This window comes from Phyllostomus hastatus, unplaced genomic scaffold (genome assembly GCF_019186645.2).
Source record: "Phyllostomus hastatus isolate PE091 unplaced genomic scaffold, TTU_PhHast_1.1 phas_scaffold_21, whole genome shotgun sequence".
NCBI lineage: Eukaryota > Metazoa > Chordata > Mammalia > Chiroptera > Phyllostomidae > Phyllostomus > Phyllostomus hastatus.
Genome location: NW_025334017.1, coordinates 15,250,692 through 15,272,789, shown reverse-complemented (window position 1 = coordinate 15,272,789; position 22,098 = coordinate 15,250,692). Strand labels below are relative to the sequence as shown.

Sequence of the window (22,098 nt, the reverse complement as noted above, 5' to 3'; positions counted from 1 at the left end):
GAATGAAGGCTTTATCTTGGTCAATAAGATGTTAGTGCCTCTTAAAAAATAAGGGCTCAATTGAACTATAAAAAGGTGATACAGCACCCTAACATTAAAAAGTGATTCTCTTTCAATTGTAAAGCATGCAATTTCATTTGCAAAACATGTCTCCATCAAAGTCTCTAAATACCAGAAAAGGAGGTTGGTGGTCCTGGAATGACAGAAAAGAATAACACTCACCACACAGATCTTAATTGTCTCATTTATTATTTTGTTTTTAAGTCAAAGAAGGAACAGTACACCTGGAGTCTAAACAATTGAGGTAGGCTGTAAGACTTAAATTGGGATATGTGTATGTAATTATTTTTCCTCCTTTGCTTAATGTATTGACAAAGAGAAGAGACAAGGCATGATATCGTAATTAGGGCACAATGTGACTGTATGTGCAGAGCTCACAAAGCAAATCTCATGAGACTCTACATGAGCATCTCACTTGCTCTGCACTTTGGCAATTCCAAACAGGTTACTGCCACGTTGATTAAAACATTTGAAAGAACAAATTAATATTCGAAGGGGTACGTGATGTAGATTTCTGCTTATCTTCCAGTTCTAAAAAGTAAAGATCAGAAATAAAATTCAGGCATTGCTCAATAAATCATTTTGAATAAAATAAATATTAGTTTCCTCAGAAATTTCATACCATTGATTTCTAAAGGACACATTATTCTATTTATGCTTGATTTGATATTTCTTCCACACAAACTTAACTAGCTAGGAAAGGCTTATTCAACACTAAATAAATTCAAATAATAAAAGACTTTTATTTTAATTCAATGCTTTTATCAAACACACTATATTGTCCAGCCATAACATGGTTAGGATGAAGGTAAATTACAATGCAAAATCATCGCAAACCTCACTTCTGTAACAAGGATGTTAAATGAATTAATCAGCAGACATTTATTGAACTATGCAGTGGACACCTTGGTTTTGCCTGTGCTCTGTCTGCAATGTTCATTAAAATCTTCACTAGTGGGGTTTCAGGCAGGTTGTCCAATACATGGCTTAAGATTTTGTACTTCAAATATCTCTAATCTTACTTCTTATTGCACAAAATAGGTAGTCAACAACTGTTAGCTGACACAGTGTCTTGACCACTAATATTGGAAATAAGGGTAACCTCAAAAGCTTACCATTTTTATGCTTTACACACAACTGCTGAAGTCAACGTAGCTTTCAGAGAATCCAAAAATGACCTGCACAACCAGTAGTTTAATTGGTTGATCACACTACTTAGTTTTATTATAAACCTATTGGGCTGTCATCATCACAATCCACAGCAAGAAATTTTATTATTGTTCTGTTCACTCCTCCACAAAAGAATTTTAGGGCCCATTTAAAGGTTCAAACACCTAAGTAAAGTTATTAATCCTTCCTTGAGAGAGTAATAGCCTTTCAACTTTGGTGATACATCATTGGTAAGCCAAAGTCATACATCATATCATCTTCGTATCTACCTCCAACAGAGATTATGGAGTGCTCAAAGGATCCATGGCATTATTCTAATGATAAAATATTTTAGATAAAGGTGGAAAATGGTACAGGATCTCTGCAAACCTGCCTTCTTTCCTATAAGAAAGTTTAGATTATTAACCAGCAAATATTTACTGAAATCCCCACTAGACATTTTATTTTTGCCTGTCCAGCATCAATTTCCCATTATGCTGAAACAAAAGCTCACCTTTCCTTTGGGGAACCACCCCTTCTCCAATTTGAGTGCACATATTACAGGAGGGAGAGGGCAGCTCATCCAACTCCATGACTCAAGATAAACAACATGACTCAGGACGAGCACATGACCCCATAATGCCAAATAAAGCCAAAGAGCATCAAACCCAGGGCTTTCCCTGCATGTGTTGAGAGAGGAAAGCTGTTCTTCTATTGTCAGAGGACACAGTTTAGGGAGCTCCTGTATGAGGGCCAAACCAAGACAAATAAATGCAGATACAGTACATAGAAAATGTACTGTATACCAGTGATAAATTTGGCTACCTGATCCAGGATGATTAAATACTCAGCTGACACAGCCCTGGGCCTCCTTTATTACTCAGTGTATGAGTTGGGTTTCTTTAACTTGCAACCAAGAGTTGTGACAACTTACAAGCAACTTAAATTCTGCACCACATTAGGTAAAGTGCCAAAGATACACAGATATGTAAAAAAAAATCCCTGTCTCTAAAAATCTTTTTAGCCTCCATTTGGAAAGATGAGACATAAACACACACACACACACACACACACACACACACACAACTAAAATCATAAGGCTGAACCCAATTATAGGTTCTATATGAGTGCAGAGAAGGGAGACACCAACCTAGGCTGCATATTAAGCAAGATTTCAAAAGAGAATGATAGGCTGGGATTTGAAGAATGAGTAGGATATGGCTACCTGGAGAGGACAGAAAAGATATTTAGAAAGGGTGGAATATCAGAGAAGACATTCAAGAATATAGGTATTATATTGGGAAAACAACATATAGAACATAAGATGTTGACACATGGATATCAATGATAAATACATTAGTGCAGGGGTAAAACATCATAAGCAGTTTTACAATGATATATTATGTATAGCATTTTAAATCTACTCTGATGAGATCATACTGAATAATTGGATTACATTTAACTGTTAAAGAAGAGTTTATTCATATATTTTTAAAAGGATGATGCTGAATACCAAATGGCTATGTTATTTCTTTACAGGCCTGTTTCTATTGTTTTGTTTATTCATTTGCCTTGTTTTTTTAGACTCCACATGTAAGTGAAATTATATGCTATCCATTCTTCTCTGATGTATTTCACTTAATATAATACCCTCTAGACCTCATTCTTTTTTATTGATGAATAATATTCCATTGTATTATATATCCATATCTATATCTATATATCACATCTTCTTTATCCATTCATCTACTGATGTACATCTAGGTTGCTTCCATATCTTGGCTATTACTAGTGATGCTGCAATGAACATAAGGGTGCATATATCTTTTCAAATTAGTGTTTTTGTTTTCTTCAGATAGATATCCAGAAGTGTAATTGCTGGATTGTCTGATTGCTCTATTTGTAATTTTTTGAGAAATCACATACATTTTTCTATAGTGGCTGCACTAATTCACAATCCCATCAATAGTTCTTTTTCCTCCACATCTTCACCAATTGACTCTTGATGTTTGTAGATTTATTAATGATTGCCATTCTGACAGGTATGAGGTGATATCTCATTGTGGCTTCAGCTTACATTTCCCTGATTAGTGATATTGAGCAGTTTTTCATGTCCATTGACCATCCATATGTCCTCTTTGGAGAAATGTTGATATAGGTCCTCTTAATTCCTTCAGATCATTCATTATTGGTATACATAAGTGCAACAGATTTCTGTGTATTGATTCTATATCTTACAACTTTACTGAATTAATTTATTAGTTTTAACAGTTTTGCAGTGGTATCGTTAGGGTTTTCTATATATAGTATTGTGTCATCTGCAAATAATGAAAGTTTTATTTCTTCCTTTCTGATTTGGATGCCCTTATTTATTTTCCTTGTGTGATTGTTGTGGCTAGGACTTTAAATACTATATTGAATAGAAGTGGTGACAGTGGGCCTCCTTGTCCTACTCCTGATCTTGAAGGAAAGGCTGTTCACATTGAGTATGTTATTAGCTGTGGATTTGTTATTTATAAAGGCCATCTATGTTGGGATATGTTTTTTCTATACGCACTTTGTTGAGAGTTTTATCATTAAAGGATGTTGAATTTTGTAAATTCTTTTCTATATTATGATTTTTATTCTTTGTTTTGTTAACATGATGTATCACATTGAAAGATTTATGGATGTTGAACAATCCTTACATCACTTAGATGTGTCCCACTTGGTCTAGATGTCTAATCCTTTTAATATATTGTTGAATCCAGTTTGCCTAAACTTTGTTAAGATTTTTGCATCTATGTTTATCAAGGATATTGATCTGTTATTCTTTCTTTCTCCCTCCCTCCCTCCCTTCCTTCCTTCCTTCCTTCCTTCCTTCCTTCCTTCCTTCCTTCTTTCTTTCTTGTTATTTTTTTTTTATTGTAATGCCTTTGATTGATTTTATATCAGGGTAATGCTGGCTTCATAAATAAATTTGGAAGCATTTTTTCTCTTTAAATTTTTGAAATAGTTGAATTTAAGATGGTTAGGACCTGTGAAGTATCTGGTCCTGGACATTCATTGGTTGAGAGTTTTTTTATTATTGCTAGCCATTGGTCTGTTTAGAATTTGTACTTTTCCAGTTCAACAGTGGAAGGTTATATATACTTCTAGAAATGTACCCATTTCTTCTAGATTTTTAAAATTTGTTGCAAATAAGTGTAATATTCTTTAATGATTGTATTTCTGCTATGCCAGTTGTAACTTCACTTTCATTTGGGCTCTCTTTTTTCTTGATTAGTTTAGCTAAAGGTTTGTCAATTTTATTTATCTTTTCAAAGAATCAGCTCTTATTTTACTGTTCTTTTAAAAAATTCTAATTCATTTATTTTTGCTCTGATCTGAAGTATTTCCTTTCATCTGCTTATTTAGGGTTTCATTTGGTCTTCTTTTTCTAGCTCCTCTAGGTGCAGAGTTAGATTATTTGGGACTTTTCTTGTTTCTTGAGTTCGCCTTATATAGCTGTGAATTTCCTACTTAGAGATGTTTTGCTACATCCCATAAATTTTGAAAAGTTGTGTTTTTATTTTTATTTGTTTTTAGATAGTTCATTTCTTGCCTGATCCATTGATCGTTTGGTAATATGTTATTTAGTCTCTATTAAAAGAGAAAAAACTGTGGGGTCTTTTTTTCATTTCTTTTCCTGTAGTTGATTTCTAATTTCATGCTATGGTCCAAAAAGGTGCTTCATATGATTTCAATCTTCTTGACATTATTGAGGCTTATATTGCGGCCTAATATGTGGTCTGCCCTGAAGAATGTTACATGTGCACTTGAAAGAAAAAGAATTTTATAGACACAGACAGCAATGTGACAACCACAGGAAAAAGAGGGTGGGGGGAGGTGAAAGAGAATAAAGGGGGGATAAATGGTGATGGAAAGAAAATTGAATTAGGGTAGTAAACACACAGTACAATGTACAGATGATGTACTATAGATTATTTACCTGAAACCTATAGATTTTATTAACCAATGTCACCCCAATAAATTCAATTTTAAAAAATAAAGTGTGAACTCTATAGTTTTTATGAAATATTTATAAATGCCTATTAAGTTGATCTGATCTAATGTGTAATTTAAGACCATTATTTCCTTACTAATTTTCAGTCATGATGATCTATCCACTGATGTGAGTGGAGTATTAAAATCTCTTACTTTATTTTAGTACTATGGATATCTCCCTCTATGTCTATTAATAATTGTCTTATATATTTAATTGTTCCCATGTTGATTATATAGATACTTATGATTATTATATCTTCTTCTTGGATTGACCCCTTTATAATTATCCAGTATCTTTCTTTGATTACTTTTTATATATTTTTAAAAGTCTATGGTACATTTACACAATGGAATACTATGCAGCAGAAATAAAGAAGGAGCTCCTACCTTTTGTGACAGCATGGATGGGACTAGAGAGTATTATGCTAAGTGAAATAAGCCAGAAAGTGAAAGACAAATACTGTACTATCTCACCTATAAGGGGAACCTAATCAACAAAACAAATAAGCAAGCAAAATAGAACCAGAGATATTGAAATAAAGAACAAACTGACAGTAACCAGAGGGGAGGTGAGGGGGGATAAGGGGGTAAAATGGGGAAGGGTCATCAAGGAACATATATAAAGGCCACATTTCACTACTTGTAATCTTTCTGTCCATCCAGATTCTCTGATTCTTCCTGATTAAGTTTTAGAAGGTTGTATGTTTGTAGAAATGTATCCATTTCATCCTATGTCTTATTTTTTTGGCATATAGTTCATAATATTTTCTTACAGCCCTTTGTATTTCTGTGGTGTCAGTTTTTACTGTTTTTCTTTCATTTCTGACTTATTTATTTGGATCCTCTCTCCTTCTTATAGTGAGTCTGGTTAATGGGTTGTCAATGTTGTTTATCATTGCAAAGAACTAGTGTTTGTTTTCATTGATTTTTTGTATATTTTAAAAAATTTCTTATTTCATTTATTTCCATTCTAATCTTTATTATTTTCTTCCTTCTACTTACATTGGTTTTTATTTGTTGTTCTTTTTCTAGTTCTTTTAGGTTCAGGGTTATATTTTATATTTGAGGTTTTTCTTGCTTCTTGAAATAGGCCTGTACTGCTATGAATTTTCTTGTTAGAACTGCATTCACTGTATCCTACAGATTTTGAATAGTTGTCTGTTCATTTTCATTTGTCTCAAGGTAATTTTTGATTTCTTAAAAGTTATTTTAATAAGGTTAGAACCAATGGCTATTTCAAAGCATAACAAGTTTCCTTTCTAAAATTTCTTCTTAACAATTTTCTAACACTGACGCGGCTTTTGCCTATCAATTTATCTAGGCATATAATTCTAGATTCTGAGCCATTATCTTTTATGGCTTTAATAATATTATACATTTTTTGTCATCTGCTTTTAGTTCATTGCCATTTTTTGTAGGTGATATATTTTCTCAAAATTTCAGCTTTAGCTCTTAAGAGCTTCTCTTTGGTAGTAGCAGTTTTACCAAGATGTTCTTAGGCATGGATGTGTCTAGGTCTTGTTTATTCTGCTTGGCACTCAATGTGCTTTATTGCTGTGATCACGTCTTCCTTCAATATTGGAACATTTTCTTTCATTAGCAAAAATTCACATCAAGGTTTTGTCTTAATTTCTTAACCATTATGTTTTTAACACATGCCATATTTTTATGCCACCTTGTTGTTATTTTTACAATTCACTCAGACATAATAAACTAATAAAATAGATTTTGAAATTAATTTCCAACTTTACACAAAGAGCCATTTCACATCTGCTTCTTTCTTTAACTTCATCTCTATAACTTGTATTAAGTTCCCTCCACTTACTGTGTAATCTATTTACATTGATACCTTTGCACTGGTAGTCTCCTCACTTTAAATGCCTGTCTGCTGGTGTTTATCTATTCTAATGCCTCCAATCATTCAAAGTACATTTATAAACAATGCCTATTAAAATAATTTTAACATCTATTTCACGTTCTCCAAGTACCAAGTACAATCGCTGCACTAGGCCCCAGAGATAGAGCAGAGAGCATCCCTCTTAACTGGGATGTTTTCTCCTCATAGCACCATAGTACACTCCTCCATTATAGTACTTACCACAAAAATGTCATCATTCTTTCTTGTCTAAAGGCTTTGATATTTTAAAAAAATTAATATTTATTAATTATCTACTATGTACTACCTTTATTAATCACCTGCTTTGCTAAGCACTGCCCATGATTACCTCAGGTATCACTGATCACAGCCCTGTGAGACAGGACCACTATTATCACAATTTCACTGATGGAAAGTTAGTCTCAAAGAGGAAATTAAGATGATGCAGGTGATAAGAGCTAGGGCCTCTCATCAAGGTTAATTTGTCAGATTCCAAAATTCCAGGAACACATGAATTCTCAGAGAGCTGGAGCTCTTTATTCTCAGCCCTTGGTAAAGGACTTGACACATAATAAGGAAAACATTAATGAGTTTGAGTGGATAAATAAATGATGACAGAATAAAATTCTTTAGCGTGAGTATCTTAAATTCGGTTGAAATAAATGAGGAATAACTGAGTTGAATAGCATTGGAAAGATGGTCCAGGATCTCTGGTTAAGCCCAAGGAATCACACATGGGTTCCCTCCCCAATCATAGTCTCTACTTAGTATCTTTGTGAACTTGGCCCAATTACTTCACTCCTTGGCACCTTGGACTTCTCTTTGGTGTCATTGGGTTATTTTGAACATTAACTGAAGTATCCCAGGTGACATGCTTAGCACAATGTCAGACACATACTCAGTGCTACATGAATGTTGGCTGTGGTTACTATTATTAGGTTGCAATTTCTTTCTTTGAGATGAGACTAGCAGCTCATCAGGTGTTTTGAGAAGGAATCTATCAGAGCAAGATCTGTCCCAAGAAGATATTCATTGGGAAAAAATGAACACGGAAACTTGCCCAAGGAATTCATATCATGGAGTGGAAAACTGTTTTGGCAACTTTTGCCAAATAATATGGCCTGTGTTGTAGTCATCAAATGTCTCCTCAATATAACGATCCATTCCAGAAGGTTATGTAAGTGAGCAAGATGGAGATTTCCTCCCACATTGAGAACCAACACACATATCTATTTTCATTTTTCCTGATGACCTTTCTTTTCTCTTAGTGTTTAATGTCCAGCTGGTTTTAACTTTTAAATTTTTCCTTAACTGTTATTTCACTTTGACAGTAGCCCTCACTGGCAATGGCTCTGCCAGATTTACCTCTATGATACGTATGTAATATATTAAAAATGCAATGGAGCAGAAGAGCTGGCATTTAAATCCAGATCTTGTGATTCATCAGGCATTCTCAGCAATAAAACATGTACAAACTCTCTTTGTAATCGGTACTGATTCTCAGCACTTCTATTTAACACAGCCCCAGAAAAGCTTGCAAGAACAGACAGGTTATTAAAATAAAAGCATGCAAATAGAAAAAAAAGAAGTAAAATTGGCTCTATTTGCAGATGACATGATCATATATGTGTATATGATATATACATGTATATTATACATGTATATATATATATGATTATGATATATGCACACATACATGCCATGTTCATATACATATATAATGTAAAATCTCCTCCAAAAAATTGCTAGAATTAGTTGACAAATTCAGTAAAGTTACAGTATACAAAGTTAATATACAAAAAACAGTTGTGTTTCTATATAGTGACAACAACACATTTGAAACAGAAATAAAAAAGAATCCCATTCATCAGTACATCAAAAACAATAAGGTTCTTAGTAATAAATCTAACCAAGGAGATAAAAGACCTGTACACTAAAAACTATAAGATAAAAGATATTGGGGAAGACACAAACAAATGGGAACAAACCCTATGCTCATAGATCATAAGAATTAATATTGCCAAAATATTCACATTACCCAAAGCCATCTCTAGGTTCAATGCAATATCTGTTAAAATTCCAATGGCATTTTTCACTGATATTAAAAAAATCCTAAAATTTATCTGAAGCCACGAAGGGTGCCAAATAGGCAAAGCAATCCTAAGAAGGAAGAACAAAGGCAATTAATCACACTTCCTGGTTTCAAACCATGCTAGAAAGGCTAGAGTAATCAAAACAGTACGATACAGGCATAAAAAAATAGACACAGACCAAAGGAACAAAATCAAAAGCCCAGAAATAAACCTCCACAGATTTGGTCAAGTAATATTTGACAAAGGAGCCAAAAATACTCAATGGGGAAAGACATTCTCTCCAATAAATAATGCTGTAAATGGAATAACCATATGCAAGAATAAAATTGCACCTCTACCCTACACCACTGACACACATAGACACATGAATCAAAATAGATTAAAGACTTAAGTTTAAGAACTGAGATCATTAAACTCCTAAAAGAAAACAAGGGGAAAAATTCTTTGACATGGCTTTCAGCAGTGATTTCCTGGCTATGACAGCAAAAGCACAGCCACAAAAGCACACAAATGATTGAGAACACATCAAACTAAAACATTTACACAGCAAAACAAATTGGACAAAGTGAAAAGGCAACCTACAGGGTGAGAGAAAATTGTTACAAATTATATATCTGATGAGGGTCAATATCCAAAAAGGAGCTATACACCTCGATAGCCAAAAAAACTAACAACCTAATTAAAAATGGGCAGAGGGACTGAATAGATATTTTTTCCAAGGAAGACATACAAATGGACGACAAGTACATGAAAAAGTACTCAACATCACTAATCATCAGGTTTTACAACTTAGATGGATCTTAAGGGCATTACACTAGCTGAAATAAGTCAGATAAAGACAAATATTGCATGATATCTCCTCTATTTAGAATCTAAAATAGACCAACTCAGAGAAATAGTAAAGTGTTGGTTACCAGAGGTCAGGATGGGGAAAATGTTCAAAAGGTACAAACTTCCAGTTATAAGATTAACAAGTTTGGGCATCTAATGTACAGTATGATGATTATAGCTAATAATGTTGTATCATATATATGAATGTTCCTAAGATAGGAGGTCTTGAGTGTTCTCATCATAAAAGTGAAATAAATAACTATGATGGGACAGAGGGGGTAGCTAAGACTATGGTAATAGTGACTTTGCAATTTATAAATGTATTTAATCAACATGCTTTACACTGTAATTATATAATATTGTTTCAATTATATTTCAATAAAGCTATGAAAAATCATTATGCTATCATAGAAATCAATTCTTACATACTAATCTAATTAGAATTGGTTGATTTAGATAAGAAAAAAGAATAAGAGGAGGCCTTATGTTCATACTCATGTAAAAACCACCCTTTACCTTTGATGGAGAAACAAATTCAACACATTCCATCCATGTGGTTAAAAAAAACTTTCCACATATTGCACATTCTCTTCCCTTAGAGAGTGTGTTCTTGACCTCTGGGTACCCTTCTATGGCTTGCATTAAGAAAGGATTATTTTCTTCTAGCTGGTTCATTATAAATCTTGATGTTATTTCCTAGATTTAAAAAAATATGATTCTTCAGATAATTTTCAAAATAACTTTTATATTACATTGTCATTTCACTAATTTATATTTTTGGTTTATTCCTCACAGTGTCTGTTAAATTAATTTTCATATATATGTAATATTATCAATGACTAGTATTGTAAATGAGTTTAGTTTTCAACAATGTAATAAAAGCAACTTACTCTCATTTTACTAGTTCCATGCCTTTTACAGATGTGAATCCAAATTATAATAAATTTACATTATTAGATAAACTTTAGTTCAAATTTCATACCTCTCATTACAATAATCACAGACCATACAAACATTTAGTCTGAACTCAAATATTGCATCTGCCATATTTACTAAAGCCTAAATCCTTACTACAAAAATTGTGGGTCATGGACCAGTAGAACCCATATCACCTGGGAGTTTAACAAAGATTCAGACTCTCAGATGCACTCCAGACCTCCTGAGTCAGAATCTGTAGTTAACAAAGTTTCCCAGGTAATCCCTTTGCAAGTGAAAGTTGGAGAAGCATTAGTCTAAATTACCTGCTGCTTTGAGCACCTGAATAGAGCCATATTGGTAAAGAACACTGGTTTATCAATATTAACCAAATCTCTGAATTCAATCTGTACTAAACTTATCCACACAGGTATTCTATTTCTATTAACCAAACCTCTGAATTCAATCTATGTTAAACTTATCCACACAGGTATATCAAGAAACTTCACTTAAGGTAATAATAATATTACAATATTAAATAATAAAAGAGGTGGTGAGGAAATATATATAGGCTGAATTTCATCATAACTATTAATATCATCAAGTAAAATATTTAATAAAACTGTATAATACTTAAATCTTCACTGACCAAGCAAACAAAACAAACATCTGATTTACTCCACTAAGTGCCCCCCACCATTGTGACAGTAGCCTAGAAGTCCCGTATAAATGTTACACAAGCACTATGTGAATTTTAATAAATGTGTGGAACTTTCTTTCTGGCCAAAGTGAAGGATTTCCCAGTGGTATTAAAGTAGTCCCCACCAGGCTTTGAGAGGAATCTTTGGGAATACCTACATATGTACATAAAAAATCTTTCACTCATTCAACCCAACTAAAATCTTTTAAAAATAACAATAAAATATCACTCTCTCCCTTCCACTTAAGAAGCATCTGGGAGAGCTCTTTATCCAGCAAACAGCCCTGAGCACTGGCTCCTTAAACGTCTGATGTTTCACCAGCACAACCTCCTGCCCACTGACGCTCGTTTTCCTGGGTGGTCACCATATTTTGCCGTGTATAATGTGAAATTTTTTACCCAAACTTTTGAGGGAAAAATGAGGATTCATATTATACATGAGTATAATAATTACATACCATGGGTATAATGACAGGTAAAATAATCCCATGTATAATAAGCACAAAAACATGAGTGCACATTATACATGGCAAAATACAGTATAGAATTGAGGTCATTTTTTGTGAAAAAATTACTTTTTCATACTAATATTACCAGGACTACTAAATCACACATCTGTTACCACCCTTTTTTTGCCTACTTACATGGAGCATAGCTTGGGGTTCTGAGTAAAACATTGATTTTAAGGGCAAGTTTTTAGCTACACAAATCAAAGTCTAGGTCTCACTACAAAGCTTCAGAAAACTAATAAAAGATTCACTCCCATCAAATGGTAGAAGAATTTACTGAAATACATGAGACCTATAAATATGTCACAGTTCAAGCAATTCCCTTTTTATGATTTTTAGAACCAAACATGTCTGTTTTATTCGATACATCTGGAAGATATACCATTGAAATATAAAGTTATTACTTGGAAATATACATATTTATATGTGTGTGTGTATTTGCCATGCTAATAGTATCTTTTAAGACATCTTTTAAAGATATAAGCAATACAGTTTTTGAGAATATACAACTTAATGGTAGCCTAACTCCAGTGTTATTTAAGAGTTAAAAAATCTTTTATGGACCAAAAAAAATGTTCCTTTTGAATAGTTCATTTGTTATTTTGTTAGAATATTTGTTAGCTAAGTATATGTAGGTCAGAGATTATTCCTATGTTTAAACCATGATAGGTTAAAATTGGTTGCAGGTTTATTTTATTTTTCCTTACATATAATTATTTCACTTGAAATATAAAACTATCTATATATAAATCATATTTATATAGATATAAAATATATAAAATTTTAAAACAAACATGAATCCTTGGAAGAAATGATCAATTTAGCACTATGGTCAGGTGATACCGCTACTCCGTGTAGGACAGACACTAAAACACAGATAGCACCAAGAAAAAAGATGGAACAGACTGACGGTTGCCCGGGGGCTGGGAGTTTGGAGGGCTGTGTGAAGAAGGTGAAAGGACTAAGAACTACAAATTGGTAGTCACAAAATAGTCCCAGGGATGTAAAGTACAGCTTTGGGAACACAGTCAATAATATTGTAATAACTGTGTATGGTGCCAGGTGGGCATTTGAAATATTGCAGGGTCTGCTTTGCAAGGCATATAATTGTCTAACCATTATACTATACACCTGAAACTAATACAAAATAATATTGAACTCAAACTGTAATTTAAAAATAAAACTTTAAAAAAGAGCAAATACTCTGTGTCAAACTCAGCCAAATAGGTGTAATCCAGGCTATATGACTTACTAGCTGTGTAACTCTTCTCACAAGTTCTGACTTCTCTACCTCGGATACCTCACCAATAAAACAGGGAAGTTTGTCCAATGCCATCTTATAGAGTTCAAAGAATTAAATCAGATAACATGGGTAAAACTCTTAATCTCATACCTACTAACACAGAATATTCTGGCTAATATTTAGTTATAATCTACCTATCAACATTAAAATTTAGTTCATAAATCTGTAAGGTGAATAAAAATGTTTAAAAATCTTAACCAAGACTATCTTGAATCAAAGCTCTATAATTCTTTGACAGTCCAAGTATGCAATAGTTTAATTAGTAATGTTAAGCAAATGTCCAGTAGAAGTAACTTTTACTCTAAGTACAAATATGAAATGTGTAATAAATGTGTTAACCTTTCTAAGAAAAATTCTTAGAGATGCTTTAAAAAGTACCCAAATTATTCTTGCCTTCAAAAGTACCCTCATAAGACCACTGCCACCTCCAGCCCCATCTGCAATCCAGAACCTCCTTTAACCAGGGACTCCCCAACACCTGCCCCGACCCCACCCTCTATTTCCTTTTCCCTCACCCCAGGCAGCCCCTTCTTGAGGTGATTCTGCTACAAGGAGTCTGGGGCCCAGGTGCTTAGGTTGGTTGGCATCATATTTCCAACACTGAACTAGCTCTGTGACCCTGGACAAATTATGTAACCTCTTTGGGGCTTAGTTTATCTATAAGAGGGCAACAATAATGATACCTACCTTTTTAAGTTTATTGGATGGTTAAATTAATTCATTTCTGTTCCGTGCTTACAACAACGCCTTGCTCATAGTAAGCTTAACAGGTGTTAGTTTTTATTATTGTTATTATAATTGTTATTCTAAAATGCTTGATTTGAGAACAAATACATTATTAAACAAATTAATCCCTGTAGTTTCTAAAATCATTAACAATTAAATATCAAATAGGACTTTTTTCACACAAGAGTAGAAAATAATACTGTTTGTGGAACTATAGATAGACTCCCTGGAAGGGAATTTGAAAAGAGCTAGCCAAACTTTTAAAAAATGACAATTTTTGACAAAGCAATTTCACTCATAGGGATATCATGCAGAGGAGAAGTTTGCTATGAGGATGGTCATTGTAGCCTTCTCTGTAAAGGCCAAAAAGCCAATTAATTATTAATAACCTAAACAGCCAACAGTAGGAAAGTAGTTAAAAATATTATGTTGTAGTATACCAGAATATTATATATCCATTAAAAAGAGATCAGAGATTTATTTCTTTTATCAACTGGAAAGATATTCACAATAGTTTGAGGAAAAGAAAACAACTCTCAAATAGTATGTGGCATCTAAATTCATCTTTAATTAAAAAAAAAACTTCTGGATGAATGGAAAGTACTAGCAGAATAAATGTCAGGGAGAATAATGGTAATATCTCAACATACTTGATTTCTAAGTAATCTTATCAACTTCCATTGCTTTTGTGCTAATTTCTCCAAATGAGTTTGTATTGCTTTTGTAATAAACTTTTCTTTTAATCAGTATAACATTGAAATTTTCTTCCTCATTCATCTGTATTTTCTAGTTCTCTGTATTGAGCATATGGAATCTGTGCAACAAGGGAAAATGTTATTTATAGAAAAAAACTAAACCATTCAACAAAATTGGTTGTTTCCTGCATCTAAGAAACTTGAATCCTACACAATTTTTGAAAGTCTTAAGATAATCCTGAATGTTCACTTATAGCCTTAAAAGGACCTGAGAAGTTCATGATGGAGACATACTCAATTGTGGGAAGATCTGCAAAGGTTAGCTTGTCTATTACCAAGAGACCCACAAAGAGAGTCCCCTAATATGCTTTCCAATTCCTTTTTTATTATTTTTATTTTTAAAATTTTTCACTTACTGATTTTAGAAAGAGAAAGAAAGGTAAAGAGAAAGAGAGAGAGAGAAACATCAATTTGTTGTTCCACTGATTTATGCATTCATTGGTTGATTCCTTTATGTGCTCTGACCAGGGACTGAACCCACAACCCTGCTGTATCAGGATGGCATGCTAACCAACTGAGCTACCCAGCCAGGACTTCCTGTTCCTTCTTTTAATATCACCAAGTTATTTGACTAAAGCAAACATGATATCTGGATCATAATCATTCATCCAATAGGAATGGGCTGAAGTAAAAAAGGGATAGGCAAAGAAAAAGAAAATTTAAAAGATAACAATATGGTGATTGCAAGAGAGAAAGGGGGATAGGAGAAAGTAGAAGAGGATAAAGGGGGGATTAATGGTGATGGAAGGAGACTAGACTTGGGTAGGTGAACACATAATACAATATACAGATGGTGTATTATAGAATTGTATACCTGAAACCTATATAATTTTATTAACCAATGTCACCCAAATAAAGTCAATTTAAAAATCCTTAAAAAGAGGGCAGGGAGGTGAGTGGGAAGGGCAAACCCCAGTAAGACCCCAGTAAGAACAAATCAAATATATTCTTACATAATACTAAAAAATACTTGAAAGGTGATAGTAAAAACAAATTCTACTCTTTCCATACAACAAAAATGTTTCTATTTCTCTGAATTTAGTCACTCTGGAAATTAGGTAGAAAGACACTGGATTCTATAAGCAAGTCAAAGAGATTGTGTCTAGGATTCACATTGCCAATAGACTCGGGTGACATCAATCACTTGTTGATGAGGTTGGAATGCTTGAAAAGGAAACTCTTTAAAACTGAAACCAGGGCTTTAGTGGAGACTTGTGTGGGTGATAGATGGTCTCACCTGTAGACTCCAGACATCCTGCTTTATCGCAGCCCTGACTGGCTGCTTCAGGAACAGTGGGTTTTCCTCACAGTAGAATTCCCTCAGCTTCAGATTCTGAAACTTTGAAAACAAAATAAAAACTTCGTTTCACAACAAAATAACAAACTTCACTTCTGAGGCCACATATTCAATAAAGTTGTATTAAAAATGCTTTATTTAGGGCATATTCTGCAATAGTATTTTTACAGCAGGACATACTCCAGTGATTAGAAGCATAAGAATCTCCATGCTGGCTAGAATGGCAATGACCTTAGAGGTCACTGGTGGCATCCCTTACACTACAGAGCTGAGAAACCTTTTTCAAGATCATAGGAATTATTAGTAATGGAATAGGGGTTAATTAATCAAAAGCTAGAAACATTTTGCAAATAATATATTTGTTAGAAAACCAAATATGATGAAAAATAGCATTCTAATATACAGTAAAATTCAGGTCTTAAAGACTGTCTTATAGAATTATAAGACAGTGGACATTTTATGTTCAGTGAAGAAGGTAAGAGAAACAGAGAAACATCAACATGTTCTCATTATAACATGTTGTATACAGTGAAATTTTTTTTTAAAAAAGGAAAACATACAATTCACAAAAATTTTCACTCTTCTATGAAGGAAACCTAAATTCAACTGGAGTCTATTATTTGAGTAGAAAAATAAAGAATTCTTTTATATTTATATTATGCCTTGCTTCCCAAGAACTCATCTAGTTTTCAAAGTCAAACTCATTTAGGGAATTACTTTTCTGAGTTTTAGTTTCAACTGTGAAATGGAGAAAATAAGACCTATCTTCAGACAAAACAGTTCTCTGGAAATAAAAAACAGAATCTCGATTTGTGGATCTGTGGCATGTTTTGACTTCATGGTGTAAACACTCTTTTCTTTTAAATTTTATTTTTATCCTCACCTGAGGATAAAAGAAATGAGAGAAGAGAGGAAGGGAGAGAGAGAAAAACATCAATTGGTTGCCTCCATATATACCCAGACCAGGATACTACATCTTAGACCCAAGATCAGACCCAGGATCAGACACCTGACTGGGAACTGAACCCTAGACCCTTAACTTATGGGACGACAGATACTCCTGCCAACTGGGCCACACTGGCCAGGGTAGATTTTATAGTGTAAATACTCTCACCATGGTTGATTCCAGTCACCGAACACAGAGTTGGGGAGAGATGGACAAAATCAGCTCTTGTGAGCCAGGATGAGCTGGCACCATTATACCGCTATTACAAGAGAATTAGAGATATTTCCCTGATTTCATCCCAGGGTTTGAAACATAATAAGCATTCAACAAATTAAAAATAATTGATTTGAAACATCTTTCCAAGGTGTCATGTCATTGACTTCAAAAGTCTCAGGAAATTTCTACAACATAGACAAGATTTAAAAACATAGAGCTCAAGACCATGTTGGAATCACCTTTTCTCATAGCATTACAACAGACATTCTGACTTTCTTAGTTCAGTTCCTGTGTTTCCCATCAACAGGGAGCAACCTAGAGAGTTGGGTGGTAGCCCAAAGTCAGCTCTGGAGACGCTGAAGTGAAAAAGGCACTTCTTGTGCTTAATGGAAACCTTCTGTCATAAAGAACAACATTCCACAGTTTATACCTACACTCACAGTTCTTTTTTCTCCAAACTGATAGAAAATTGAACATTTTCGTATACGTGAATATCATTAACACATACAAGCCTCATTTCAAATTTGACCATGGTTCAAAGGGCATACATTTCTCTTTAAGGGTCATGTCTTTCTTTCTTCAAATCCTGTTACTATTCTTCTATCAAGCATAGTAATGAGTTGTCAAGCTTGCTAACATATTACATAAAATGTATCAGAAAGAATTCATCTTAATACAATAACAATTAATTAAATTTACAGCAGCTACATTTCAATAACCTAGTCACGCAACCTCTCAATGTCCACTCTGAATATTCCCCAGAGCAACATTTTTTCATACCTTCTCTCTATATGTACTACTGGGTGTCCTATCAGACTTCTTAATTGTCCTCACTCTGGCAGTATAATCAGCTACATTCTCTGCTACAAATAAAATGGTACAGCTTTTCAGAGTCTCTTTTAGCATGCCTGCTCAAACAACCACTGCTATGTGTTTAATTTTAACTGGAACAAATTTTTCTCCTCCTGTCCAAAATGGGTCTACTGATAGTTTTGGTTAACACAAATGGGGAAGGCAGGGACATTTAATTAGTAAAGACCAGGGATGCCACTAAATACCCTACAATGCACAGAACAACCACCTATAACAAAGAATTTCTAGGCCTGAAATAGTACTAAAGTTGGAAAATCCTGGTTTAGAGACACAAGATCATAAACAATTGATGCCTTATATAAACATTCCCCCATCTTATCTGGAGAGAGGATTAGCAGCTTGAGGGAAATGTTGGTTCAAATGAGAGTTTTAATTTTTTTAAGATGAAGAAAACTTAAGCATGTAGAAGGTGTGTCAACATAGATTAATGTAAAAGAGAAAGAAGGAATGCTTGAAAGTAATGATCAGGTAAAGAATACAAAATTATCTTTGAATATTAACATCTTCAAATTATGCCCTCTGTGACCATAAGAAAGGAGGTGTAGAAGCAGTCATGGATGAGTCTGAAGGTATGGGATTGGATGGTTGATAGAGAAGAATGCATGAAGAAGATAATACACATTTAAATATTCCATAGATTTTATAAGAGGTCCTGATCAAACCCTGGCTGGAGTAGCTCAGTGGATTGAGCTCGGGCTGGGAACCAAAGTGTCCCAAGTTCGATTTCCAGCCAGGGTACATGCCTGGGTTGCAGGCCATAACCCCCAGCAACCGCACATTTAAGTTTCTCTGTCTCTCTCTCTCTCCCTCCCTTCCCTCTCTAAAATAAATAAATAAAATCTTAAAAAAAAAAAAGAGGTCCTGATTAGGAACAAGCAAAAATATTGTACAGAGGTACTAAGGGACCCACTAGAATCCACACATTTGTATTGGACTCTGTCCATGTATAGCATGCTTCCCTTTAGCATCTGGCAGTCCATATCCAATATCAAGAATCTGGAGAATGGACATGTGAGAAAGCAAGGAAATGACCATGCAGTATGTACTAAAACTAATTGATTTGGATTGGGCCTTTCATGGTCTACACTAGATTTAAAAAAAGAAATAAGAGTGCAAAGATTTTTTTAAATTATTTTTTTCAATACTAGTTTACATTTTAATGTTATTTTGTATTAGTTTCAGGTGTACAGAATAAGTGTTAGACAATCATATGCTTACAAAGTGTTGCCTCTGATATTTTCAGTACCCACCTGGTACAAAGTTTAATGGACTAGAAGAACAAGGAGAAATAGATGGGCATTACTCTCAGTGATCTAAAAGAAAATATATGGCTTTAAAGCAATAAGGAGCTGGAACACAGGGGACACCAGGGGTCAAATGGACATAGTGGGCTTTAATTCTTTAAGTCTAGAGTGGGTGAGGATTATGTTAAGACCGAGACATGACTGAGCAGGTGGTTTGCTGAGGTAAAGACTGGCAAAGATCATTAAAATGGAAGATTCATGTATCTTGGAATCTAAATTGTTTGCATAAACCACCTTTACAAAGCAACTTTCTGAGTGATGCTCTCAAATATTTGCTGGCCTACTGGACATCTCCAGCTGGAAGTCCCACAATCATCAAATTCTAACATTTGAACCCCACCTCATGTTTCCCACACATTTTTCTCTTTTTCCTCATCACTAACATCAAATCTCCCATCATGTCCTTTTTATCTTCTTAAAACTTCTCTCATCCTTTCTTTCCATCCCACCCTTCTCCTCACCACCTCTACACAATCTCTTCCTACTTCCCATCCCAGTCACAGCCTTGATTAAGACTTCTACCTTACGTGAATTATGACAACAGCACTCTAATTGGTCCCAGGGAAATGCTTTGCTCTTAACTTAATCTTTTAAAATGAGAATCTGGTCATAATACAACTTTGCTTACAAGTTTTCAAGTCTCCTTCTTGTTCACAGGACAAATCAAAACACCAGGTACATCATATTTGGCTTACCTCAACCTGTTTCTCTAACCATGTATCTGGTAACTCCTGCCTTCACCATCATACACCAGCCATCTTGAGGTACATAGGGGTCTTTTCTCACAGTTAATACTCATACTGTGCCCTTCTGTTCACCCTACTCCTGGGTGAGTAGAGATTACCTACTCCTGGGTAATCTCTTCAAGCCTGAAATATCACCTCCCTAAGCTTCTCTATCAAATGTTTCCCTGTTTCCTGCTTGGACCTTATGTATAAATTATTCATACTATCTATAAATGCTATGAAAAGTCTATTTTTATCTGTTAGGCTTTGTTCTCTTTAAGAGCTTTATCTTAAATGACTGTATAATGCAAGCTCTAAATTCAGTGGCCAGTGCATAGCTGATGCCCAATTCATTGATACATAAATGAATATCTTCTCACAAACCCCAAGTACACATAGCTCTCCCTGGGCACTCAAGGTTTGCAAAGGCCTGCTTCTCCAGACTTGGTTGGTTGTTAAAGCTGGTCCTGCAAAACTCCATGCCCTAGGAGCAACATATAAATTCAGCAATGCATAAGTCCCTTTTTGCTTTGAACTAACCTAAAGTAATCAGAAGAAGGCTGTTTTAGCCAGAACATTGTTAATATAAAATAAAAAAGAAAGGTGACTGGGATTTTACATGGACTCAAAAACAGAACTGATGAATAAGCTATAGCAATGAAGAGTACTATGTACCCTTCAGATCGTCTCAAAGCTCACAGGGTTATCCTTTAGCAAGAATTGGAATTTCTAAATAAGCTAAAGACCAACTTGTGTGGAGGGTGAGATTTTAAGTGTGGGGGTTATGGCAGCCAAAAAATATATATTAGTTAACAATTCTTTTTAAAAAGGACATGAATAAGAATTGTGACCAATAAGAAATTCAAGAAAATGTATAGCTTGATATCTAAACAGAACTGTGGAGTGATTAGGCTGATTAGTATCCTTTAGATATAAGAAAGTCAGGAAATCTGTTGTGAATATTCCTCCCATATACCCTATATGAATGAAAGGAAAATTGAAAGTGACCTTGAGTGAGAAGTGTTCAGTTGGACACTATCCAAGAGAAGACCCTTAGAGCTAATGGAAGAAAGGACACCAAGAGAAGCCTGGAGGGAAGGAGATAACTGAACTTCCAGGCTCTACACACATGCGTGTGTGTGCACACACAAACACACACACACACACACCGGGGAGAAGCAGCTGAAGGCTCTGAAGCCCAGCCACCTCCCTGACTTCAATATGCTGGGCTTTAAAGCTAATGGAACAGTGGCTTCAGCATCATATTCAGGCCTCACTGTAAAAACAGCAACTAATCTTGGAGGACTCAGGTATCTTCTCACAATCCCTATCCCATACCTGCTTTAGACACCATCTCTGTCCCTGAACTATCTGAGCACCAGCAGCTGAACAGGCCTCTGCATCTACTCTGCCCTGTAAGTGCCACCTCCAACACCACAATCTCCTTAGAGTGTAAATCAGAATACATCGCTTCTATTGCTCAAAACTATCCAGTGGCTCTCATCTCACTCAAAATAAAATGCAAAGCCTTCACACCGACAAACAGGATTCAGTTATGAGTAGACCTGGAACTGTCTATTTGACCTCACCTCCTGGTAGTTACACATCTTCTCACACTCTTTATTTCTCTCTCCATTCTGTCCACATTAGCTTTCTTTCCAAGTATTCTTCACCTCAGGGTTTTGAACATTTTTCTTCTTTGAATATTTTGGTCTCAGGTTTGTCCATATCATTAAAGTATAGAATAAAATGGAATCATCTACTTAGTAGTTTGAGAAGGAAATGGCTTATGAC

General features: G+C 34.5%; 1 protein-coding gene across 1 annotated transcript in view; it reads right to left on the bottom strand.

The window, feature by feature from the left end:
* Positions 1 to 471: 471 nt before the first annotated feature.
* The window catches only part of LRRC69 (leucine rich repeat containing 69), a 54,263-nt gene continuing 32,636 nt past the window's right edge, over positions 472 to 22,098 (bottom strand). The window contains exons 6-8 of the mRNA XM_045861373.1: positions 16,181 to 16,282; positions 10,552 to 10,731; positions 472 to 591 (exon numbers count right to left, since the gene is read on the bottom strand). Coding sequence (XP_045717329.1) covers positions 472 to 591; positions 10,552 to 10,731; positions 16,181 to 16,282 — 402 coding nt within the window. The remainder of the gene's footprint in view (positions 592 to 10,551; positions 10,732 to 16,180; positions 16,283 to 22,098) is intronic.